This window comes from Mus caroli, unplaced genomic scaffold, assembly GCF_978045245.1.
Source record: "Mus caroli unplaced genomic scaffold, Mus_caroli_1 scaffold_6, whole genome shotgun sequence".
In the NCBI taxonomy this organism is placed as follows: Eukaryota; Metazoa; Chordata; class Mammalia; order Rodentia; family Muridae; genus Mus; species Mus caroli.
The window spans coordinates 923089-950517 of record NW_028227261.1 but is presented as its reverse complement, the minus strand read 5'-3'; the positions used below and the strand labels follow the sequence as shown (position 1 = coordinate 950517).

The window sequence follows — 27429 nt, the reverse complement described above, 5'->3', positions numbered from 1 at the left end:
CACTTACCCAGCAGATAGCTGCCCAGCCCTGCCCTCTGTCAGTCAGGATGCTGCTGGAGACACAGTGTCAAAAATACTCGCTGTTCCAACCTCTGTGATGACCTGCACAGTGTAATTCTGCATGCCTATAGCAAGTTAACTTTTTCTCCCAGCCCAAATGCTACAGTACGTAATATATGTAGAAATAGCAGCTTCTAGCATAGAAGCGAGCCTGGCCCATGAACATCTAGTTTTGGGGAGAGTTCAGCACCCCAGGAACCTGTTTTGAACAATCCTGGGACTACATGGTAACTTGGTTAGGGATTGTGATCACAGCAGGGTCAGGGTGGACTTGCCTGACATCCGCAGCCCCTCTCCCCTCTTACTGTGGAAATGAGCAGATTCCCATGTGCCCACCACCCCATTCTGTTCTCCAAGTGTAGCTAGCTGCCCCACAGCCACTATTTCAACATCGCAGGTCTGGTTTTACTTTGGAATTATTGTGAAGTGGCTTGGGGGTAGATGACCCCAAGCACTGGGGACAAGTTTTAATTAAAGACTGGCTTGGGGCTGGGCACTTTTACACATTGTTGCACTTGAGCCTTAGGAATCCCAATCAATTAAGTTATTTGTGTTCACACATGAGGCTCAGAGTACAAAGGTTATTTGCCCAAGGTTAGAGTGTGCAGAAGTAGGGTCAGCCAGACAGGGGCACTCCTATTCTTAGCTGCTTGGCAGCAGCTACTTTGAATAGAAATCAGCCTCTGATGTCATCAGAACACTGAGACCCAGGATGCTGTCCTGTACCTCCTGGGCACACTGAGTCCAACACCACCAGATTGGATAAGAGAGACAAAGCCAAATAGGTGAGATAAGGATAGGGAGCCATAATACTGCCCTCAGAGATAGTCGCAGAGACAGACTCATGGCCATCATAGCTCCGTTAGGCAAGTGCTCTGGGAGGCAGGAGTCTAGAGGCCAGAGATTCGGTCCAGGTGAAGTCTCACCCTGGCCTCTCTGACTTAGATGCCCCTTCCCCTGACAGTATTTACTCAGGGAACTCCAGGCAGTGGACCAAGCCCTGGCCATAGCCATAACCGTCAGGCAATAAATAAATACTCTCACTAGGTCAAAGAGAAGGACCACAAGAACATAGGAGAAGGTTCAGTTGGGTGCAATGGAACATGTGGAGTATTCCTTGATCGTCAACTTGATGTGATTTAGAATCTCTTGATGATTCTAAATGACATGATTTAGGTTGGAAACAAACCTCTGGGCACATCTGTGAGGGATTTCCTAAGTTAGGCTGAGGTAGGAAGACTTACCCCAAATGTGGGCAGCATCATTCAGTAAGCTAAGGTCCTGGAGAGAGTGAACTGAGTTGCTGATGCTCTCCCTTTCCTGGCTTGATACAATGTGACCAGCTGATTCAGGTTCCTGCTTGACTGGATACAATATGACCAGCTGCCTTAGGTTCCTGTCCCTACATCTTCCCAAACATGACACAGTGTTCTCTCAAACTGGGAGCCAATGTACACTGTCCTTCCATCAGTTGCTTTCTTGGGGTGTTTTTCTACAATACAAATGACTAATATGCAAATGTTACAGTGATACTGGGGATCTGGGCACTTGCTCTGGGTACCTTGGGGCCTAGGAGAGGACCATCAATCAGCTGGCCCATGAGTCCATGTCTCTAACAAAATCACAAGTCACAATCTTCCTTGTTTGTGTGCCCAGTAATGACAGCAGAGTAGAAATCTGACTGGAGTTCCAAAAGCTGTGGCTTTGGGAGCCCTAACAGGGTAGGCATGGCCGGCTGTCCTAGTGTGCTAAGTGTAGACACAAGTAAACAGAGATTTAATAAAAATGCACAGTGGGGAGAGAAACAGATAAACGGGTCCAGGGACCTCAAGCTATCTCCAGGTCACGGTCATAGCTTTAGGTTTAAGTAGGGCAGGGGCAAAAGACATGTATAATTAAGCTGTTCTGGTGGGGGTGTGGTCTGGTTGATCATTATCTTGGTTCTGACTCTGCAAGGTGAGGATGGAGACGTTCTTGTTGCTTGAGGGGAGCAGTCTGGCTCACGTGAGACAGTCTCCTGCTCCAGGCACAGACTCACATCTTGGATAATTGCCCTCACCTCAGGGGCAGTCCTTCCTCGTGACTGTGGGGTTGGGAGGATGACCAGAGAACTCTGGAAATCTTTTTAGAGATAGGATAGCACATTGCAAAAGCTGACAGTGACATGCCTCTGCTGCTCTCTGAGCCTTCAGCCTGAAAGGGCATAAGCTATGTTAAGTGTTCCCATCTCCACAGCCAACTTCTCTTGAAGCATTCTACGTATGTGTAAGTTAAAGGTAAAGAAGTCAGGTGTGAGGTGAAGACAGCCACCAGGCTTTGGTCCTGTTTTCTGCCACCCTGTGCTCCAAGTGGAAAACTGGCTTTTCTAGGAGGAGTGTGTGTGCGGTTCCCAGCCACTCTTCAGTGTCTTACTCGCCCAGCTCCAAGGTGAGCATTCGATTCTCAGCTACTGGGCTGTGGTCATAGCCTCTTAGAATGACATCTGAGAGGAGTGGTGGGAGGGACTCATGTGGGTGCAATTTTCCAGCAACTCTCACCTCTGTCCTGGGCCCTCATGCCATGGCCACTCACTCACACTGTGTTTCTACAATCTGTTCAAAGTGAGCCCTCACATGTGTATCTGGACTTATCTGCTCCCCTCCCCATCCAGGCAGGCTCAGCCCATCTCTATTCACAGCTTAGATAGGCTGGGATCCCTCTGAGGTGATGGAACCCTGCATCTATCTTCCTGTGTCCCCCTAATCTCTGTACACTGTACTCTAAGACAAGGGCAGCAGCTAAGCCTGGGCACTGAGAACAACAACTTGTGGGAATTACACAGAGTACTGGGCACACCTGGCCACTACAGACAGAGGCCAGCGAGACCCAAGACGTACAGTGTGATCACCAGAGAAACGGGGAGGCGTTTCCCCTCAGTCCATGCCCACAACGAATACATGTGTGTGTGGGTGCCATCCAGGTGTCCCAGGGCTCAGCTGCAGGTTCTTTTATAAGCAGCCCTTTGCAGACACTGCAACTCCCTTCTGCCTTCTTAAAATAATCCCTCACCAATGTTTCGCCAGCACGGCATGGTGCCTGACCCCAGGCTTCTTGGTGCCTGTATGGTCTGTTCCTGTGTGGGATAGTGATCTGAGACTCGTTATGTATACTGTACTGGCTGTTTTAAATGGTGTTGCTGAAAATGGAATTTATTCACCCTCACCCATCTCTCACTCCCCCCACCCCCACCTCCTCCTGACCACCTGATCCTGATACATTTAGCCTCTTCCCACTCCCAGGGGTTATGACCCTACTCACTCCAGATAATCCCAACAAGAGGATCTAACTGCTCACACCTGCCCTCTCGGTCCTGACTGCTCACGCTGAGAACAGGCCTCTAGCTTCCTAGATAAGCCTTCCTTTAATGCTTAAAAACGATATTTAAAAAGCCCCTTAAACAAAAGCAGAACGGCTAAAACCTTGGAAGAAAATCCCCAAACTTCAACTTTATGTCCTGAAAAAACAAAGCTTTTCCAGTCCTAGCCCCATAGCCCCCTTGAAGAGGAGATTCAGGTCTTCTTGGGCCTGTGGCCCAAGACAGCAGGGGCTCAACAGCTGCTCCAACCCACAGGGGTACCCTGGACTCAGAAGATCCACCTGGCTAGCTACATCCTTGCTACACTGTTTTCCCTCGCAGACTCCCCGTGGGAAGGTGGGGCTATTCTCATTACCTCTCACAGAATAGAGGGGTTGTTCACATGACAATACGCACCAGGAAGGATCACATAGAATGACAGAACATACAGAACACAGATTACAAAGAGGACAAGAGGGTCAGGAGTCCCTAGAGCAGCTGTTCCTGACCAGACTGTCACATTTCTTCCATCTCACGCCTATACTGCAGCCACATCAAGGATAATGAGGACAGATACCGACTTCTCCCAAGGACACAGTAGTTCCTGAGAGCTGTGGAGACATCACTTTTTTTTTTTTTTCTCTACAGACTGTTCTTTCTTAGAGGTGAATTTTCATACTATAAAAATTATATATGTACACATTTTATTATTTGCAGTTATTGTCTTACTATTTTTATCATAAAGTTAAACATATTTTTAAAATAATTTATTTTTATTTTATGTTCATTGGTGTTTTGCCTGAATATATGTCTGTGTGAGGGTGCTGGGTCTTGGAGTTACAGACAGCTGTGTGCTGCCATGTGGGCACTGAGAATTGAACTTGGGTCCTCAGAAGAGTCCTCAGCCAGTGCCCCTAACCACTAAGCCATCTCTCCAAACTCATATATATATATATATATATATATATATATATATATGTACTTTTGCATATTTTTTACCACTGCACTTTTATATTTTAGCATTCTAGTCAGGTGCAGTGATTCTTACTTGTAGTTCTAGTGTGCCAGAGTCTGAGGAAGCAGGGTTGTGATTTCAAAGAAAACAAACAGTACCTCACACCCAAACCCAACTCAAAAAAAAAAAAAAAATTGTCAAAAGATAGAATGATGACTAGGGTTTGAGCCCCAGAGCCTACATGGTGGAAAAAGAACTGACTCCTGTAAATTGCCCATAGCGCTCCATGTGCATGGTGAGACACCCATACACCCACCTACCTAGATCAAATAAATAAATATTAACTCAATAAACAAAAATGAAGAAAAATAAAAATGTGGAAAAAAATTGGAACCCTTGCACACTGTGGCTAGGGATGTCAAACAGTACAGCTACTGTGGGGAGTGGTACAGACCTCCTCAAAAAAATTAAAAATAGAATTACCATGTGATGCAGCAATTTCACTTCTGGGCATATGTGCCAGGGGTCCTGAATAGCCATTTATACACACACACTCACACACACACACACACACACACACTCATCCACAGCAGCCAGGAGGTAGAAGCAACCCAAGCGTCTATTTACAGATCAATGGATAAAGAAAATGTGATGTTCACACACAATGCGCTGCTCTTCAGACTTAAGAAGGAAGGAGATTTTGACAGAAGCCCTGAGGACATTATACTGAAATTAGGCTGCTACAAAAAGAAAGGTCCACGTAAGGCCTGATGGGAAATAAGTCAGTTTAGTCCACAAACTGGACCAGGGGCGTCAGGGCAGAGTGAGGACAGCTACTGCTTAACTGGACAGTTTTGGTTTTGTAGGATGAAGAATTCTAGATTGATTGCATAACACAAAACCTGGTTATAAGCTATATCTAGTTTACATTATGTGTATTTTTTTTTTAGAACTTATCTTACTTTATTTATGAGTATTTACGTGTCTCTGAGTGTATGCTGTGTGTGTACAGGTACCCAAGGAGGGCAGAACAGCGTGCTGGATCCCTGAAGCTGGAGTTAAGGGTGGTTGTGAGTTGATCAATGTGGGTGTTGCAAACCAAGCAAGTGCTCTTAATTGCTGAGCCACCTCTCCAGACCTTATTCACATATGGGTTTTCGTTGTTGTTGGGTTTTTTTGTTTCATTTTGTTGCCACAATTAGCAGAGCAACCAACGTAAAAGACAAGTCTCGATTACAGTGCACCCATGGGAAGGAACACTTTTATTCTTGAAGAATGACGTTTGCTGAGTGGACTCTGTCATCTGCTTAGACCACAGGATAAAGGAAGCGTAGACAGCTAGTTGAATGTGGAAAGTTTGCTTACTGTGGTTAGAATATTTGCATACAACAAAGTCTAAAAGTAAACAAATCGAACCCTTAAACCAAAACAACCAAATTCCACAGCCAGGATTCCTAGATCCCTCAAAGGCTGAACCTGTCTGGTTCTGGCTCCCTCATGCTTCTGCTGACTTGAGGGCCACAGTAGTCAGCTGAGTAAAACCACAGACATGGGTACAGGAGTGGGAAGTTAGGCTGTAGGAGACACAGCTTTAGGTAGGAGCTTGCCTGTCAGGTACAAGGCCCTGTGCTCATCCTCGGCTCTGCAAAAAGCAGAATAGAGATGCAGAGTCCATTCTAAGTGTCCAGAGAAGTCTGTGGACAAGCATTAGGAAGAAAAAGTGCTGGCTGAGGGAAAGAAATCACAGTGAAACAGTGGTCATGATGGTGTAAGGGTCAGCAGACCCCTACAGGTTCACCGAGTTGAGCCCTGCCACCCAGAACTCAGGGTCACTATACATTGTCAGCTACATGATCATTGGGGGAGGACGGACAGTGATCCATCTACAACAGAAGGCCTAAGGGCAGCTGAGATTAAAGACTTCTCAGCTCACAACGTGACGTGTCAGACACCTGGTGGGTGTTTCACCAAGATTCTCAAGGGCAAGGTTATGAGTTGAACTTACGGGAAGACAGACACAACTATCTATAAGCCAAGGACAGAAGAACCATCTTTCTCAAAGCCCTGCCCATAGTAGGGGTTTTAGGCTTCTGGTTGTGATGCAGGAGGCCAAACTTCTGCTGTCTTGGCACCAACTGTGTAGCCCTCTTCCTAATAGCAGCCTTGGTGCTGTGTCTGAGTGTGCAGCTTTCAGAAGTCTATGCCAAATTCTAACTCCTGTGACAGTGTTACCATCTCTAGAAGGTGAGCAGACGAGGATAATGGACCCTTTAGGAAGGGATTGGTGTCTTATAAAATGGCCCGAGAGAGCTCACTTATTCCAGACCTCACCAGACACCCAATTTGCCAGTGCCCTGACCATGTACCTGAAGGTGCTTCCAGCTTTCAGACCTGAAGAAATGTCTGTGATTTCTAAGTGTCCAGCTGTGGTGTTTTATTCTGTTAGTCCACACAGAGAAGACAACATACCAGCAGAACAAACCCTGCCCTGAGGGTCTCCACCACTAACACAGTCCACTCTGAGCATCTTCACTCAGACCTAACTCCAGGCTCCAATCACAACAGTCCCGGAAAGGACTGAGTGCCTTGCTAGTGTCCCCACCACCTTCAAGGGGAAAACTGCCTGGGATCTTGAAGCCAAGAGAGGAAGAACCCCAGAACTGACTGGCATAGAGTCTTTACTTGCTAAATGCTACTGCTCTTAGGAGAGAAGACAGATTTAGAACGGAGAGCTCACCTGCGTTGCTATGTTTAACATGTTGACTTCTGAGGCTGCCACCAATCTCCGGTCTTACACTTAGACATAAGCACAGCAGCACCATCTCCGAGGTACACAGGAATACGGGAAGACTGTGGGGAGCTTTGAGCCTCTGACCAGTGGAGGGCCAACTCCCAGTACCACCTTGTCTGGCAGATAGTGCAGGCGCAGTAAACACACACAAGGCCCCATGATTTTGACTATGGTCACATTGCCCAGCCTCCCTAGTCCCCTGACACTCTGATGGCACCAAATGGTCCTTGTAAGTCCCCCGTTCTCCCAGATGTAGAGGACTGTTCCTCTTTTTCAGCAACACAATCCTGCCAGTGTGGCTTCTCTCACCTGTGCAAAGCTTTATGGCTTGAGAGCCCTTTGTGGGCCCTTCTAGGAGGAGGGCACCACCAGCTTGGATTCTGTTCTAAGCAGTCTGGACAGAAGCAGAAAAGCTGGGAGTGGGTGTGGGTTCTGCAGATGGTCTTTCCTACTTCTCTATAGCTATTACAAGACAATATGGCCAAGGGCAATTTCTAAAGAAAGCATTTAATTTGGGGCTCACGGTTCTAAAGGGTCAGAGTCCATGACAGACATGGCAGCAGGGATAGCAGCAGACAGGCAGGCATGGAGCTGGAGCAGAAACTGTGAGCTTACATTTGATCTACACATGCAAAGCACTCTCAGTGACACACCTCCTCCAATAAGGCCACACCTCCTAATCCTTCCCAGACAGTCTTACACGTGAGAGACCAAGTATTCAAATGTAGGATTCAAACAAATGAGATGACGGGGCCATTCTCAGTCCAACTGCCACCCTGGGCACTCCCTGATCAAACCTGAAGGCCTTTTTCAAGCTCCCTCTAAACCAATGCCACCCTGCCCACCCACCAATGTGTAAGCCTCTGGGTCAGCCTCTTTCCCCTTTCCCAGTTCCATGGAGCTTCTCAACTGGTTCTCCAATTCCCTACACCCTCTGGATTCATTATGAGTACACACTGCAGACTAGGCACATGGCTAGATCAGAGCCCTCCACCACACTCTCCCACCCATCAACACAGTAAATGCACTGATGGGTTAGTCATACTCCACAGACCTGTACATACCCTCCTGGTGGCCCCCACTAGAGCTCCAGACCCAGTTTTGTCCCGGGAAGTCTGCTTAGCTAGTCCTGCCACAGGCCAGACTCCCTAGCTACCGTTCCCAAAGATCAAATGGGAAATATGCGGTTAACCCTTTAACATCAGGTCTTCTTAGCCACCCTCCAACTGCCCTTCCCAGGTTCCATACGGTCTACACACTGAGAAACCAGGAAATGAGAGACACCACTTTGCTAAATCCTTTTCCTGGCTCCAGTATTCACCAAGAAGATGGTCACAGGGATTAGGTGGAATGACTGGATGTCACCAAGGGGAGAACACAGGACCCGGAATGATCATCAATGGGGATAAGCCTATAAAGTAAGCATCGCTGGGAAGTTGGGCAGCAGGTGATACTCGAGACACCATTGTTATGAACTCTAATAAGGAAAGGAGATGGTGTGTTGGTGTTATTTCTCTATTGCTGTGACAAACACCATGGCCAGGGCCGCTTATAGAATTTATTCCAGAGAGCAAGAGTCCATGGAAGAGTCCATGATGGCAGAGGCAGGACAGGTAGAGTGGGAAGGAGAAAGTCCCAGATTGCAAGCAGGAAGCAGAGGACAAATGGGATGGTCTGAGTCTGAAAGATCAAAGCCTTCCCTAGTGACATATTCCCTGAGCAAAGCCACACCTCCTAAGCCCACCTGAACAGTCCCACCAGTTTGGGATATTCAAATGCCTGAGACCTTGGAGGACATCTCACTCAAACCACCACAAATGGCAACTTCCTGGGGACATCAGAACCTACCCAGGGTCTGGGTTATATCTTCCAGCCTGGAGCAGGCAGGGATCAGGCGATATGGAGAAGCACACAATGTTCTGCTTCCTAGAAGACAAGTTAACCATTTATATTGGTTGGTTTCATTCTCTCAGTTTTTGGTAGGGGCCAGGGCCAGGGCCAGGGCCAGGGCCAGGGCTTAGCTTATGCTGGGCGAGTGCTTTACCACTGAGCTAGATCCTCAGGACAGACACAGAGATTCTCCCAGAGAAGCTGGGCTTCTGTACCAAGGAAAGGAAGCTCTGTGGCATATTCACTAAAGGTAGGATTCTGGGGCCCTCACCAAGGACTCGGGAGCTGCTGGCCAATAACTAACATTGTTCCACTAGTATTTTCTTTGAAAATTAATAACTACATATGCTCTCTTAGAACAGAAGTAAGGGGTGCTCTCCAGAGAGTACTGGGAAGGGCAATTTTTAATTTTCTTCTAACACTTTGATGTGCCTTTCAGATCCTGTGCAACCAGCACGGACAGCTTTTTCAATTTTAAAACACGAATATAAAAGACCTTTTCTCAGGCAGCAGTGGCTCACCCTTCTCACACTCGGGAGGCAGGGGCAGGGGGAATCTCTGAGCATTTGAGGCCAGCCTGGTCTACAGAGTGAGTTCCAGGACAGACAAAAGTCTACACAGAAGAACTCTGTCTCAAAACACAAAACAAGAAAAGGGCGGAGGGTGATACTGCCATGTATCACCAGCAGAAATGTGAAGCTCAGATCATCCTGGCAGACCTGGTTCTGGGGCCTTTGGAGGCAGCCTCTGGTGTGGAAGGCATGGATAGGCCACCATTCACCAGAACATCTTCACTGAAGGATGCTTAGCACAAAGTCGGGAGGATGGGGAGGAGTTGTTGTTGTGGGGGGAGCTCCAGGCATGGACTTTTAGATCCAAGGATGCACCAAGATCAAAGCAGATGGATCCCATCCCTGAAAAGCCTGAAAAGCCTTCATGGGAAGGCTGGCGAGATGGTTCAACGGTTAAGAGCACTGACTGCTCTTCCAAAGGTCCTGAGTTCAAATCCCAGCCACCACATGGTGGCTCACAACCATGTGTAATGGGATCTGATGTCCTTTTCTGGTGTGTCTGAAGACAGAGGCGACAAGAACACTAGGGTGAGGCTTTACAGAGAAAGACCTGGAGGACAAGGACTTTGAGAAGACTCTAGAGGAAGAGAATAGATAGGACAGGGTGGAGGTATACTGCAACCACTGTCCAAGCAAAAGGTAAAAGCAGAAGGCCTCAACTCTGTCTTGACTAAACACTGGAGATGAGAAGAACAGTCTGCTAGGGATGGGCTACAGCCCTAGATTTCCTTGATACAGGATCCACTGAAGGGGCAGGTGACCCCGAGGAGAGGGAAGTACCTGAGCCTGCTCGCTAAGGAGCCAGCAAAGTGACCGTCTCCCCAAGGCTGCAGAAGCAGAGATCCTGGAACCACCACTCCAAGCCCAAAGCCCTGAACCCCCTCTGCATACAGCAAAGAGAAAGCACTATTCAGAGCTGACACCACTATTGTCATAACAAAGGATTCCTTTCAGCCAAGCCTCCAGGCAGCCAACACGTGCCAGTCACCAAGCAGCCTGCCCCTCACATCCATCTCCAGCATCCCCTGGCCTCAAGGCCCGGCCTTCCTGAGATGCAAGTGCTGACCAGTCTGACCGAGATCATCATCCCATCACCACAATGCTGAATGCAGGTTCTCAGAGAGAAGGGGGCCCAGCTCTGCTTTGCATTCCTTTAAAAGCAGAAACAAAAAGTGGTGAAGTTCTCCAAAAGGCTGTTTTAGAAAAATCAAAAGGAAACAAACTGACCCAGACTGTATTTTATTCTTTACACAACATATTTTTACGGGTGACACATTCATGTGTTGCCCAGATATCTTGGGACAGTCTTCTTGGTTAATTTGACACCAACTTTTACAGAAGGTTGGATGAGAACAAAGTAATAAATGCAAAAACAAGGCATTGCCGGGCATGGTGGCGCACGCCTTTAATCCCAGCACTCGGGAGGCAGAGGCAGGCGGATTTCTGAGTTCAAGGCCAGCCTGGTCTACAAAGTGAGTTCCAGGACAGCCAGGGCTACACAGAGAAACCCTGTCTCTAAAACAACAACAACAACAACAACAACAACAACAAACAAGCAAGGCATCATTAAAACCCCTCTGAGCAAAGGTTTTTGAACGGGTGCAGAGCCCCATGAACTACCTGGCATCTCAGGACACAGACCAACGCGTTGATATGGTGTATAGAGGTGCCAGTCCCAGCCATCAGCAGGACCAGTCTTTACTCCTCACTCGGTGACACTCCAAACCCATCTTGCATTCTGATTTTTACAAAATCCCCTTTGTTTAAAACTAGATGAGGGGCCTGGGTGCAGCTCAGGGTTAGATCACTTGCTTGGCATGCACAAGGCCCCAGGGTTCTATCAAGAAATTTTTAAAGAGGAGCTAGAGATATGGCTCAGTATTAAGTGCCTGACCAAGCATGAAGACTGGAGTTTAGAGCCCCACATGAACACTGGGCAGGCACGGTAGCCATCTATAATTCCAGTCTTGGTAAGGCAGAGGTGGGATTCTCCTGAGCCAGCTGGCCTGTGAGTGAGTCCTGGGTTTAAGAGACCGTGTCTTGATGAACAGAGTGCAAAAGAGAAGGATGACTTTCTGGCCTCTTACCTGCATGGGCACACATGTGGACGTGCCCACACATACATGCAAAACCACACACACACACACACACACATGCCCCAAAAAAGAAATGAACGGGAGCTGGAAATGGTGGCACATACCTAATCCCAGCACTCTTGAGGCTGAGACAGGAGAATTGTGAGTTCTAGGCCAGTATGGGATACATAGGAATGTAGGTTCTGAGAAGCAAACTTAAGTCCTACACATCACCTCAAGCGCTTACAGATGGAACATTTTCCGCAGCCCCTCACACTTTGGGAGAATCTCACTCATTTTCTTTACTGGAGATCTGCAGCACTTGTAGGGTATTTTGAGATTTCTCATGTACTGGCTCTTCTTAAGCATCTTTTTTGAAGCATTAACTGTTTTTGCTGATCCTCCACCCCCCGCCCCCGCGCCCCGCTATGCAGGCTGGTCCTGAATTCCAGATCTTCTTGTCTCAGTTTCCTAAGAGCAGGCACCACCATGCCTAGTATGAAAAGATTTCCCAAACAGCTGCCGTAAGTTGGTTTTTTTTTTTTTTTCCATTTCACTTATCCTGTTATTTTTTTAAAAGGCTAAATTCTCTGGAGATTTTGCAAGAGAAAATATTGAAAAACTGTCAGTTGAGTAGAAATGAAATTGTTCGACAGTAAGAAAATATTGGGGGGGGGGAATATGGCAGGCAGACAATAAGCGATAGGCTTAATTAATGCTGTTTTCTAGGATTACAGTAAATGTACTGGCTAGTTTTGTGTGTCAAGGTGACACAAGCTAGAGTCATCAAAGAGGAAGATGCCTCAGTTGAGGAAATGTCTCCTTGAGATCCAGCTGTAAGGCATTTCCTCAATTAGTGATTAATAGGGAAGGGCCCAGCCCACTGTGAGTGGTGCCATCCCTGGACTGGTGGTTTGGGTTCTTTAAGAAAGCAAGCTGAGCAAGCAAGGGGGAGCAAGCCAGCAAGCAACACCCCTCCATGGCCTCTGCATCAGCTCCTGCCTCCGGGATCCTGCCCTGTGTGTGGTCCTGTCCTGACTTCTTTTAATGATGAACAGCAATGTGGAAGTGTAAGCCAAATAAACCTTTTCTTCCCCAAACTGCTTTTTGTTCATGGTGTTTCATCAGAAGCAACAGAAACCCTAAGTAAGACAGTAAGACAGTGGGCTTTATTGGTATTTAAGTGTGTATTGTTCTTATTTCTGTTCTTATCCATCCTAAATACAAACAGTTGTAATAATAACTATTACTAAAAGAAGACAGGCAGATGAGATGGCTCAGTGGGTAAAGGCTGCCGGGCCTGAGGTTGTGAGTTTGATTCCTAAGACTCACAGGTTAAAGCCGGGCGTGGTGGCGCACGCCTTTAATCCCAGCACTTGGGAGGCAGAGGCAGAGGCAGGCGGATTTCTGAGTTCGAGGCCAGCCTGGTCTACAAAGTGAGTGCCAGGACAGCCAAGGCTACACAGAGAAACCCTGTCTCGAAAAACCAAAAAAAAAAAAAAAAAAAAAAAAAAAAAAAAAAAAAGACTCACAGGTTAGAAGGAGAGCCAGGTCCTGCGAGCTGTCCTCTGACCTCCACAGGCACGTGTGGCATGCGACCCCCATAAACATATACACAAATAAATAAATACAACTAAAATGTTTCTAATTAGATGAGAGAAAGTAAAGGACAGACAAGAATAAACGCTAGTCTACCCTTTACATAACAGAAAGGGCAAAAGAACCGAGCTGGAGAATTGTGGTCCAGAGCAGGATGCAGAGGCAGTGAAAGCCCAAAGCTAAGCTCAGCTCCAACCCACAGCCCGATAGGGCCCAGCGGCGAGTAACATTCGGTAGGGCTTCTAAATGCTCTTTTCCACCACCGGCAGAGGAAAGCCAGGCGCCTCGGAGACAAAGCTCATTCTGGGCTGCAACAGGCAAGTGCAAGGGTTATCACCATGTCAGAAAACAGAGAAGAAAAACCCACGTCGTCGAAGCACACTGACTGTGAAAGGAGCTCTTCCCAGATAAATGTGATGAAGCTAATGACGCAAAATGATTAACAGGCAACGTGATAGCTCAGTGGGTCACAAGTCGACGAGCTGAATTTGATTCCTGAATCCACACATGTTGGAAGATGAGAACTAACCGAACTAATTCCTGAAACTTGTTCTCTGATCTTCATAGGCAGGCGAACACACACACACACATGCACAGACCACCCCCCTCCAAACACAAGCACAAATTAACTAGAAATCTTTAATTGATGACAGGTGTGGACTGTAACAAATTGAATTTTAAGAAGATTGGGGGTGGGGGGGCCTAAACTGATGGCTCAGCAGTTTAGAGCACTTGTTGATCTTAGAGAGGGTCCCCAGCACCTACATGGCAGCCCTTAACCTCCTGTAACTCCAACTCTCTGAGATCTGATACCCTCTTCTGTGCTCTGAAGACACCAGGCACACGTGTGGTCTGCATGCATACATGCGGGCGAGCACTCATATATGAAAAATCAAAGAAAAGAAAAACTCCTTGGGCTAGCGGATGGCTCGGTCAAGAAAGTGCAGGCCTCGTAAACATGAGAATCTCAGGTAGATCTCTAGAAATCATTTTTTTGTTTTGTTTTGTTTTGTTTTGTTTTTACAGGCAGGTTTGGTGGCCTGCGTTTATAATCAGTCTAACTTATTTGGCAAAGGAATTCCTGCTCAGGTTGTCTTCTGTTCTGCACACACACACACACACTCACGCTCGCAATCCTGACTTAGTTTTAATTTTTTAAAATGTCTTTTTTAAAGATTTATTTATCGTTTTTTATGCATATGAGTACACTGTAGTTGCCTTCAGTGGGGAGGAAAGAACAGCCCCTTAAATGACAAAGGTAACATAACACAAGCCAAGGCAAGAAAGAAACCTTTGCTCTGCCAGCCCACAGCAGCCAGGCAGAGTTTGGAGAGCCCGCCCCACAAAACAATAACAACACCAAGGAGGGAGGGAGCCAAGTAAGTAGCCTGCCTACCATCTGGTCTTGCTCTCTGCACCTGTAGATGTCCCTGTGTGCCCGATACAGAATCACTGTGCATGCTGTCTCTAAGAAGCTAGACGGAGCCCGGCGGTGGTGGCGCACACCTTTAATCCCAGCACTTGGGAGGCAGAGGCAGGCGGATTTCTGAGTTCGAGGCCAGCCTGGTCTACAAAGTGAGTTCCAGGACAGCCAGGGCTATACAGAGAAACCCTGTCTCGAAAAACCAAAAAAAAAAAAAAAGAAAAAAAGAAAAAAAAGAAGCTAGACGGATGACAAATGATTTAAAAAAAATATATATATATATATATACACACACACATGCATACATACATACATACAGCACGTTCCAGTCCCTGGGCAGGCTTCAGAATTGTGGGCCAGCCTGGGCTACACAGAAAGACTCTCTCAAACGCTAAAATAACAAGCAAACCAAACCATAACCATGTGCGCTCTGGCAATAGGGAGATATAAGGTGCTGTGGCAGGCTATCTGGGTTCCTAGCGTGGGAGCTGATCCCAGACTCTCTGGTTGGCTGGCAATGGGATGGCCGGTAAGAGGCCAGAGCCTGGATTCTGAGATGCCGTGCACAGCACCAGAACAGGCGGCAATGGAGCCACCTTCAAGGCTCCAGGTAGAACAGCTGTGCAGTGTGGTGTCAACATCTCCAAGGGGCAGACAGCACCTGCATTCTACATCCGTACGTTCTCTTTAAATGAGTATGTGAAAATTTTGAAAATGTTACCGAGTCATTTTGCCAGAGCATGTATTTTCCAAGGGATACAATATCACAGCCTGTGATCACAGCAGGTTCGTAGGCTTGGACACGGTACTTAGCTGCTCTGTCCCTGCCTCAAGGCCTAACTTGAGTTGAGCCTCCTAGCCCAGTGGACTGGATATCCTGGGTGAGACAAGGCCCAGAGACAAAGGACCCTGAATGGCATTACTGCCCTGCTCATCCACAGTCCCCAGAGCTCAGTTGACTATGTATAGAACTGCAGACCCCTGACACAGGCTGGCACATCTGTGGTCAGGCATGTGTGGAGACATGATGGGCAGAAACAACTAGTTAAGCCCAGCAAGGTCTGGGGACCCTGAGATGGATAAGGTTCAGTGAGGGAGCCGTGATATCCACTTCTCCAGCGAGCATGATGATGGAAGGGACCCTCTCATGAAGGTATCGAGAACCCTCTGTGGGATGGCTGGAATTGGTGAGGCCCACTGAGAGTGTTGCCTTCCCAGACCAACAGGCCTATTCAAATGGAAGATTGAGCCCTGAGCCCCACAGTAAGGCAAGAAATCACCTCCACACTGAACTACCGTACAGGAACCAACCCATAGGCAGGTTTTAGAGAAACACCAAAGAATATCTTCATTTATCTAGGATTAAAATATTCTGAGATGCTTCTTGTACTACTTCCACTCAAACCAGCATCTGAAACAGGCTGAACACAGAGGCAGGTACGAGAACCTAGCTACCTCCTACTGAGGCAGATATAAAACAATGACCACACTGAGATTAATAGTGTGTGTGTGTGTGTGTGTGTGTGTGTGTGCTTGAAAAACAATTGTACAGCCATGCCTGGTGGCAAAGGATGGTAATCTCAGCTACGGGGAGGGGTTGAAGTATGAGGACCCAGAATTCAATGTCAGACTAGGAAACTTAGAAAAAAACTGTCTCAAATTAAATAAGTGCAAAAAGAGCTGGGGTATAATTCAGTGGTAGGGTGCATGCCAAAACTCCAGGTCTGTGTCCTTGCACTATAAAAATTAATAAATAAAAAGGAAATAGATTCTATTCAATAATGTTATGTATATAAACATGTAATGGATTTTTTTTTTAAAAAAGACTTATTTAATGTTTTACATCTGCATGTATTTGCATGGTGCCCAAAGAGGAAAGATGACATCCGATTCCCAGACAGCAAAGTTAATGGATGAGGTGAGATACCACATGGTACTGGCCACGGTACCTGAGTCCTCTGCAAGAACAATATGTACTTCTAGCCATTCAGCCATCTCTCCAATCCTAAGTTATATTTTAAAGATGGAAAGTAAAAACACTTTTTATTTGAAGTTTCCTTCTCTTCTTTCTTCCTATGTAACACAGGGTAGCCTTGAACTTTTGCTTTGTTTTGTTGTTTTTTCAAAACTGGATTTCTCTGTGTAGCCCTGGCTGTCCTGGAACTTGCTCTGTAGACCAGGTTGTCCTTGAACTCACTGAGGTCCACCTGCCTCTTCCTCTTGAGTGCTAGGATTAAAGGCATGTACCACCCACCTCTGCCTCCCCCCAGACTCCCTGCAAGTCTTGAAATTTTGATCCTCCTAATTGCTGGGATCCTAGGGGTATGCCACCAACGCCTGGCTCACTTTAAATTTCTAGAGTATACCTGGTGGTCATGCTATCAGCACAGTACCAACAGTGAGCTCAACAGCTGAAGCTGATCACTGAGAGGGGACAAGGACATAAATCCAGGGCTCCTAGTATGTGGCAATACAGAAGCCTCTCCTCCCACTACCAACACCTTCTTCCAGAAACCCTGAAGGAACAGTACAGGGGGTTCACAATGGAACAGTACAGGCGACTCACAACAAGCTGTACATCTACAACCCCATTAGAATTGAGAGCTTGTTATCATTTCAAAGGGGCCTAAAATGTGGTTGAGGACTACAAAGATTTTTTTTTTTTTTTTTGCAAGTGACACAGGAGAGAGAGTACACCGTGGAAAGCTGGTCCCGGGGAATTTAGAACTGACTTCAATACCATGGCAGCCAGAAAGCAGCTTCCCATTAAAACCAACTAAGACAAAAGAAGAAAAACCAAAGAGCTCACACCTATCACCCAGCTGCTGCATCCCTAGTGCCTCCTCCTCCAATAGAGCCCCAGAGATGAGCCCTTGGTGGGCTACTTACCCTTGTAAGTCCCTCTGAAGTATTTAAATAAGGGACTCAGGCCACAAGCACAACTCCTGACTCCCCCTGTCCTTCCCAGAGAGTCTATGCTGAACATGTACCAGGTGTGACCTTAATCAGGTATCTCATATTTACAAAATGATTAATTATGCTCCCAGCTCAGTCACTTTTTTCCTGTTGCCTTCTGGCTTAAGGCAGAGAGTCAAACAGCAGCTTCAAGGTTGAGTTTTATCAAGTCTGTCTTGAAGGACTCAGAAGGACCAGAGCCCCTCTATGCATACCTTGACACACATGAAGGCCAGAGATGGGGCCTCTCCCAGACACAAAACCTTCAGGAAGAAAAAAGGCACCCAGGTCAGATGGGACAACTGGCAGCAACATCAGTGTGGAACAGCTGAGAGCTCTCTCTCTCTCTCTCTCTCTCTCTCTCTCTCTCTCTCTCTCTCTCACACACACACACACACAGAGAGAGAGAGAGAGAGAGAGCGCGCACGAGCACATATGCATTGGGAATGGACCAAGTCTTTTGAATCCTTAAAGCCTGTCCCCAGTGACATATATCCTAATTCTTCCCAAACAGTTCCACCAAATGGGGACCAAGCATCCAAAGGTATCCTCTATGGGGCCATTTTCATTAAAACTGCCACATCCAGCCAGGGATACATGTCCTCCTGGCTCTCTGTCACTATCTACCAACGCAGACCCGAAGGAGTTCCAAAGCCTAAGGCCAAGTCACCCAGGCAGACTCTAAGACACTCAGACAGGAGGGGGATCCAGCAAATTAATAAGTGGGAGAAAAGACAAAATTCTCACAGAAGACTCGAAGTACCATTTGGGTACAGAGATAGGGAAGACTGGAGCACTGTCCTGGAGGCCCAAACAATGACCAGAGGGGACCCCCCAAAAGAGAGTGGACTAGAAGTCAGTCATTCAAGAAAACCTAATTATGAAGCTCCCCACATCCAAAAAGTGCATGTGTCTACCATCAAAGCTCCTATTAAGATAGACCTAAACCCCTCCATCAAGGGACATTACCAGGAAACTTGAGAACATACAACACACAGACAAGTAAAAGATACTAAAATCCTTGGGGAGAAACACACATACACACACACACATGCTCACACGCACAAATGCACATGCACGCACACATGTCTAAATATTTGGCTTCTGAATCACCCTAGAAGCCAGATGCTAATGTGAGGTCACCATAAACATACTTTACACCTACATGAACTGACACCACAGGTGCTGTGACAGCAAGAGAACTTTTTAAGAAGTTAAAACTTGGCCACCCACGTCCTCCTTCTTGGGTCTCTGAAATATATCTCAGCCATAAGTTTTTCCTTTCCAAGAAAGGAAAAGCAGATGGGTCGGACCAAGAGAGCCAGCAGAGGAGGTCGCAACATTTCTAGGTTGAATTCAGAGGTCCTGAAAGATGCACAAGGCGAATGACAGAGCCCAAGAGGTGGAGGCACTGAGAGGAGACAGGACTTCTCAAAAAACGCTGACAGACTTCTGGTGAGGTGGCTCAGTGGGTTGCTGCAGAAGGCTGGATACCTGAGTCTGATTCCCATAAAAGACATAAACAGTAGAAAGCAAGCATGGATTCTGAAAGGATGCCCTGTTTGTATGCACAGCACACATGTGTACATGTACGTGTGTTCATGTGTATACATCATATACATCATCTCTCTCACACACACAATAATTAATAAAGGATGTTCTGTACATATGCATGGCATAATGTGTACATGCATATACACCACTTTCATCCTCTCTCTCATATACATAATGTCCTGCACATATGCATGGCACACATGTGTATGTGTACATGTGTGTACATCATATATATACCCTCTCTCTCACAAGCACAATAATAATAAAGAAAAATGTTTTAAACTGAGAGAAGTCACAGGGACATGTATGGCAGACATTTGTATATGTACATGTGTTCATGTGTGTACATCATATACATCCTCTCTCTCTAACACACACACACACACAATAATAATAATAATAATAATAATAATAATAATAATAATAAAGGCTATCTCCATATGAGGGATACAGCTCAGCTGGTAGAGACTGAGGCAGGAGGATCCAAAGTTCAAGGTCATCCTTGACCACATGTCCAGTTCAAACCCAACCTTGAATGCACAAGACCCTGTTCAAATGAAACCAACAAAAACAAGACAAAACCAAGACAAAATTAGGAATCACTCCAAGGAAAACTGAAAGTTTCATGAAACTGGGAAAGTGACTGTGGCTAATGGTACAGTGATTTAACCGTAAATGTAGAGGCTGGAGCAATGGTTGAGAGCATTTGCTGCTCTTGTGGATCTGGGTTTGCTCCCAGCACATATGTGATTGCCCATGACTGTCTTTAACTGTAATCTCAGGGGATCCGATACCCTCTTCTGACCTATTTAGCACTGAATCTACACAGGGCACATACATGTCTGCAGGCAAACATCCACACACACACACACACACACACACATACACACATGAATCTTTAAAAACAAATAAAAACACCCCAACCATGCTGGACGGCAGGGACAGGGGGAGCTGAACTGACAGGTCCAGAGAAGGGCAACAAAGGAGAACCAACTTAAATTTATAAGTCTATATAAATAACTGCACGAATGTGTTACACAGACACTTGGAGATAATCGTCAAAAAGAAACTGCCAAGGTAGAAATGACCCCAAGAAGAAATAAGGGTTGAAGTTGAGGCTACACGGAGAGAATGTGGTCCAGTCCCTTTCTAGCTACACAGTAAAATAGAAATACGCAAAGCTCAATATAAACATTTAGTTATAGCCAAACGCAGTAATACAGATCTTTGAGGCCTGGTCTACATACTGAGTAGGCAGTCCAGAACTACACAGTGAGATTCATTCTTTAAAAAAAAACAAAAAACAAAAAACAAACCCAAAATACCTAAACAAAACAAAACAAAAATAATGCTAACACTGTTGAATTCATAAATCAGCATTTGGCTGAGCAGCTTCCTGACCAGGACAAGACACAGGCTCTACTCGTCCTGACTTCAATTCATGCTTTTAATGCTCCCATTTCACTGCAGAGCAAATCAAGGCAGCATGCTCCCATTTCACCGAAGAGCAAACCAAGGCAGCAGTCCAGGGCCAGTGACCGGGACAGCGAGAGGTAGGTGCCGGCAGCTTGTACAGATCCTTCCTTGCTTGCCAACATTCAGTGGCTCCGTTTTATTGGAAACCAGACTTTTTAGAACCTCCAACAAAAGAGATATTTAAAAAGGAGATGACTCAGTAAAGGACTTGCCATGGAAGCACGAGCTTGGATTCCCAGCACCCACATAAAAAGCCAGATCTGAGATGCGCCCAGTGCTCAGGAGGCAGAAGGCAGGCAGGCCCCTAGGTCGTTCTGGCCACTCAAAAGATGAGGCAAAGACTCAAAGACACCTGATGTCGCCTCTGGTCTCCACAGACACACGCACAGGATCAGTTGCAGTCAAACCCCCACACTGTAAAAAAAAACAAAACAAAACAAAAACCCCAACAACCAAATGGAAACTGAGGCAGACATGGTCTCCTGTCACACTGGAGACCGTCTCACACTGCCACACACCTGTCTCTCTCAGTGTGAGGGATGGAATTTGGCAGACTGCACAGAGGTCTCAGAGACAGAAACAGGAAGGCCGCTTGTCATAATGAGGTGCCCTACTCCACGTATTTAGGATAGTCCTAAAAATAAACTGTGGTGTCCAAACACACTGGGGCAGGGGGATGCCGGGCTGTCTCTGGATCTGAATTGAGTAAGCGGCAGGCTAAGACAGCCCACTTTGGACAAAGCTGCTCCCGGCTTGAACCATTAGCTGAGAGCTGGGCTCCCGGGGTCCCTGACCTTCCTAGGAAGTAAATCTGTGGGAACTATGGCTACAGCACCATTTACCCTGCCAATGAAGGAGGGCACAGTATAAGCAAAGGCCCTGTGGCCATGGATAGCAGGAGGCAGGATGATGTAGAACCGTCAGGGCCTAGGAGTACAAGGGTCAAGTTCAAAAACAAAATATTCTGGGTTCTTCAGGTGTCACCTTACAAAACACTCCACTCAGAGGTGTGCCCCTCACCAAGATGGTCCTTGCTCACTCAGTACAACCTCACAACCGATCCAGGTCAGCAAAGGAAACAACCACTCTGTTTAAAGACTCTTAGCAGTTTGGAACATGGCCCCCTGGATAGTTCTCCTACTGATGGTCAGACCTGGGCTCATTTATGGTGACAAAAAAAAAAAAAAAAACCCTACAGACATATCAGTGGTCAGACAACGCATGTGTGAAAAAACTCCCAAGAACATTCATTGGCCTCACAGCCAACTTCAATGATTCCTGCATCCTAGCTAGAGGTGTGGACCTCTGGGGAACCTACCTGAAGAGATTGTCATGAACTGTTAGGGGCTCTAGGGAACCTGGATGCTTGGATCTGCATGATCTGACAGAGTGAGGAATGGCAGGCAGGCAAGCCCAGCGAGGTACTGCAAGGCAGCAGCCTGAGGCTCAGGAGCAAAGTCTGGGAGGCAAGAACAGAGCTCACAGCTAACTCCTTACATAATTACTGGTGCCTCTGAACTTTACAAAGACGCGGGAGAAGGAACCCACTGGAAGCTGATTCAGCTTAGACAGGAGGAGGTCTCTATGCAGACTTGGCCAAGACACAAAAACAGGTAACATGGAGCAGCCATGACCCATCCTGTGTTCTGCCAGCAGCTACAAGGGGATGGCTGCTTCGTGGGGAGGGCCTGCTGACTACTGGAAGCTGTCCACTGACCCTGGTTCTGTCCCACCAGGAAGATCGCAGGACCCAATACCAGTTCTGGAGACCCTGGCTGCACATACACTTTCTAAGGGTTCAAGTTAGCTGTGCAGTGCAAGCAAGCAGTCTCTCACAAATGGAAAGAGGCCACGGCACCTATACATCCCAGAGAAACTATGACACAGCTCATTTCTCCTCCCTAGCAGGCACTCATGCAAGCAAACACCCCTGCTGGCTGATCTCGCACCCATCCACAAGCCACTTGTCATAATTCAAGGACCCAAAACAAACAAGCCACCCCTGAGACACATTCTGGCTGCAAGCAGCACCCCATTCCTGGGGGAAGGGCACTCTATACTGCACCCCCCTCCCGGGAGGGGGTGTCTTTGCCAGAACCTGCACCTTCCAAATAAGGAAGAGCTACCTTTGGGCAACCTGGTTCTCCAGGCTCCAAGGCCCTGCCAGCTTGGTAGAGGAAGCTGGTAGTTGTTTTGTTGTTTAAAAAAAAAAAAAAGCCTCGCAAAATGGTCGTCAGAAAAGCATCTCCCATCCCCATGCATGCCCCTCGCCCTCAATCCTGTACAGCCCTCAGACCCATCTAAATCTACCTCCAACCATGTCAGGACATAGAACTGGGCGCCAAGGCCGCACTGACTGCCGACATCCGAGGACCCTGGCGGAGCACGCTGTGCACGTCAGAGCCTTTCGTGCCACCCAGACTCCAACACGAGGCTGTTGCCAGTGCAAAGACACGGCTCAGAAAGGCAGGGTAGGCTCGCCCCTGTCGGACTACAAGCCAGAGATGCACTTGTTTATGGAAACAGGTGCTGGCTGTTTGAGTGCCGGGCGGGCGGACCTCATCGTTGTGGTCCCATTGATCCATCCAGAGTAAAAAAAGACATGCATGTTTGCTCTGACCACGACACAGACTCACGACTGTAAAAGCCCAGTCACCGCAACACTCCCGGTTGCGGAGCCTCCCCAGGGCCGGGCTAAGTGAGGAGAGAGCCTCGCCGACCTCTGCAGCAGCTCCCCACCCCAGGCCTCCAGCACACCTCCTTCTCTCACATTCGAGTCAGCTGCACAGGCAGCTCAGCGTGCTGCGCTGTGGCTTATTTTTCTGGAAATCTGTCACCGGGGAAAACAACAGCCTCCCGGTGTGCTTTCCTCCGACATCACCGCGAGATGCTGCGGCAGCATCCCTGCCCTAGTCTGGTCCGTGCTGGAACATCTGTGCAACGCGCAGGCTGTGACAGAGCCAAGATGAGACCCAAAGCACCGACTTGTGCTCCGCAGCCCCGGCCGCTGCATTCGCGGGGCCTGCAACGCCACCACCGCAGGCCTGGCAGGAAACCCACAGGAGGGTCCTGCCTCACTCACCGGCTTTCTCTGCTTCCTCCTCAGCACAGGATTCTTTATGCTCTACCGAAGGTGGGCGTGCAAGGAGGCATCTTCCGTCCCTTTAAGGGAGCCGATGCTGCTACGTCCCCTGGCCTCCGGACCGACAATGGGCAGGGTGGGTCTCCAGATCGACAATGGGCAGGGTGGGCTACTGCTGGAGGAGCAGACATCTAATAGAAGGTTGGCTCTCCTGCTCCCCGCCTCTCACATCTCTGCCTCCTCCTCATGTCTCCAGGCCCGGGTGGTACCCGGCTCCCCTGGGAAGCTACGGCCGGCAGCTGAGGCACGCGCTAAAACACGGCGTGGATACGGAGGAGCTGACGTCACACGGAAACAAGCGTCTCTGTGCTGAGCCTGCCGGACAGGATGAGGGCTGGCCAGGGCCCAGCCAGGGAGGGCCCAGACTCAACAGTCTTTAAAATACCTCATCTGGGAGACACCCTAGGTGGCTAGGGTCCTTCCCATCAGCCCCCGGCTGGGATTCTGGGTGCAGCAACTCCAGGCATGGCAATATAGTCTATGATATGAGCGCCACACAAAAGCACCAAGAGACTGTGAACACTCAGGGGCTAGCCTGTGCCCAGAACGAGAGGACTGTGATCTGCCTGATGCAGTCCAAACCCTGGGTCAAATGGCCTTTGCAAATTTTAAGTGCATCCACGACACAGACCTCACCTCGTGGAGGGTGACAGTGGGTAACAGCCAAAGTAATAACATGAGGATTTAAGTCCCCAGAGAACTGAGTGACACTCGCTGGCCTGGTACCACACAAAAGCAAGCCAAGGTAGGAGGTGGGCCTAATATACTATGCTGTGTCCTGGTGTCCCAAATAGCCCGAGAGCCAAAGATGGGCTGACTGCTTGATCCTCATGCTTCCCCATGCTGGTACATGGTGTGGAACCCACTGAGGATCTGCTGGCCAAGCCACACTTACACCACAGTGACATCGATTCAGATCTGTGTTCGCCTAAGCTCTAGGTTCAAATCACGGCCCCTTCAGTCCAGCGCTGAACGGAGGGAAGCCTTTTCTCCCCGGTCAAAGCTTCCCTTTTTCGACAGCTGATAAGCTCTTCGAAAGGCACTTTAGGAAATGTGGAACTTAGAGACAACCGCGATTGGAAGGCCCCTCTTCTGCCATGTGGTTCTCTAGCCAAGCAAGACTCAAGAGTGGCTCTTGAGAAGGCGGTGATGGCGCACACCTTCAATCCCAGCACTCAGAAGGCAGAGAAGACTGCCAGCCTGAGGTACAAAGAAGACCTTGTCTCTAAAAACCAAGGGCCATGGGTACAGTTCAACAGTATAACCCTTGCCAAAGTGTACAAAGCAGTGGATGAAATTTCCAGCATTCAAAAAAAAAAAATCTTAACACCTTTAATTGGTGAAGTAAGACAAAATAATATTTTGAAAAGCATAAACATATCTGAAACACAAATTTCAGTATATGCAAAAGTTTTATTGGGATCCTCACTGAGGTACAGTGCAGTGACAAGAACTGTTGTTTAAGATAGAGACATATTGTACAGCCCACAAAGCCCAAAAATATCTAGTTCCTGGTCCTATACTAGCAAGTTTGCAAGCCCTTGACAGAATCATACAATAACCGAACCATGACCTCCATGACGGACTTCAACAAGAAAAATGTGTCCAGTGTAAAAATTAGCATCACACCACAAACACTGTCTGGCCAATTTCTCTCTTCCAGTCCAGCCCAAAATATCCAGTTTTGCAAAAACGCTAGAAAATGTGAGCTGAACTGGCTGATTGCTAATTTTGTTAGAAGCCTATTTTAGGTGCAAAAGTAGCTTTCCCAAATTGTTGCAAATAATCTGAGACAAGTCTGAATGAAAGTAAAATTTTAACAAAACAATAGGTTTACCTATAAATACTAGAGTCTCGGGAAGTTGGAAAAGACTGGGCAGTATGCTCAGAGATAATGCACCACTCTACCTCCATCTCCCTGACAACCACTTGGTGATCCACAAAGCCCACCCACCCTGAACCTGGCTCATTTCCTCCCAATCTCCATGACAAGGAGAGTGTACCTGGATTTAGCTACTTTGTGGCAGGCCTAGCTACTTTGTGGATTCTTCTTTTCCCCCATCCTTTAATCACCCACCCTGGCCCCGTTTCACCTCCTATCACTGGATAGGAGAGAAAAGAGAGGGGAGAGAGATCCTTGAATCTAATTTCTTTCTTCTTGATTCTTCTTTCAGTTCGTCTACTAACAAACCAAACAACTCTGCCTCGGCAAATCATAGTCAGCTGCTGCTGCTGCCAGTCGGAAGCAGACCCTTAACCCCACTCCTGGAATTAAAGTGAAAACAGTTCTTACAATACTTCTGTGTTTTGTTTTTTGTTTTGTTTGTTTTGTTTTGTTTTGTTTTAAGAAACTAGAATTCCAGAATTCTCATTACAGGAGAGGAAGACCCAAAGCTTTTCCCTCCAAAGAGGGAACTCCCATTTGTACACCTGATCACTGCCTGGCAGGTACAGCGACTATCAGAGAGTTGGCTTCCCTGCCCATGTTCCAGTGACCCCTTCTTCCGTCTTTATGGCTGTTTGTTTTGTTTTTCTGAGACAGCGTCTCAGGGTGACTAGTCACAGCAGGCTTAACTCATTATGTAGTCAAAGATAACATTGAACTTCTGATCCTCCTCCTGTCCTTTGCCTCCCAAGTGCTGGGATTACAGGCATGTAACCTTCTAAATGGCATTTGCTTCAGAGACTCCACTTACAGAGGGAGAAACCCAGGCACCACACACTTCACCTACCTGCCCAAAGTCATACTGCAGAAATGGTGGCCAATGGTAGTCATAAGCCGGGCAGTGGTAGCACATGCCTTTAATCCCAGCACTTGGGAGGCAGAGGTAGGCGAATTTCTGAGTTTGAGGCCAGCCTGGTCTACAGAGTGAGTTCCAGGACAGCCAAGGCTACACAGAGAAACCCTGTCTTGAAAAACTAACTAAATAAGTAAATAAAGACAGTAGTCATGTGGATATTACACTCCATTATTCCTCCTCTCTCCAAACACTGGGGATAGAACCGAAGCCTTCTGAAGATCAGGCCTTTGCCCCCCTACTGAGCCACTCCCTCTGCCTGTTCCCAGCACCTTCAGATGACACACATCGTGTCCCAAGGTGCTTCAGACTGTTTTCTGAATAAATAACCACTTCAGCTTCCTCTGGAGACCATACCCCTGCCAAAGTCTTCTCTGCCCATATCTTCATCTGGGACACTGTTTGACAGCTCCAGGAAGCTCACACCATCTTTAACAAGAACAACTGGGATAGCAAGCACATTGGCTCTGCAGATTGAGAGGGCAGTGGGTGTAAGAATTGAACAGACCCTGTGGACTGAGACAAGGGACAGACCTGGAAGTCTTTCCTGGCTTGCATGAACGTGCCATACACTTCAGAACCCCCAGGGACTCAACACCCACCTGGTGTCCTACAGCCAACCCAGTCCCACACAGCCTCCAACATAACAGTGTAGGGTTACCCACAAAGTGGAATGGAGGGAGAAGTGAGACCAGACCCACCAACCTACAAGGGGCAGAGGGCAAATGGAACTTAAGGCAGCCACCAACTGAGAGCATTTGAACAGTGATGTGCATCTCAGAGATGTACTTGCATCCTTTCCCTT

The 27429-nt window shown here is 47.5% G+C and overlaps 1 protein-coding gene across 3 annotated transcripts in view; it reads right to left on the bottom strand.

Annotated features, from left to right (window-relative positions):
* Window positions 1–27429, bottom strand: part of Prkcz (protein kinase C zeta) — a 103629-nt gene that overhangs the window by 61624 nt on the left and 14576 nt on the right. Inside the window, exon 1 of one of the 3 annotated variants that reach the window (XM_029476138.2) lies at window positions 23767–24081. The exons of 1 other annotated variant lie outside the window; for it this stretch is intronic. Coding sequence is in view for 1 of the 2 variants with exons in the window: in XM_029476137.2 (XP_029331997.1) it covers window positions 22995–23004 (10 nt within the window). In the remaining variant the exon portion in view is untranslated. Of the gene's footprint in view, window positions 1–22994; window positions 23020–23766; window positions 24082–27429 lie in introns of those variants that run through there. One more of the 3 variants, XM_029476137.2, reaches the window with a different exon arrangement.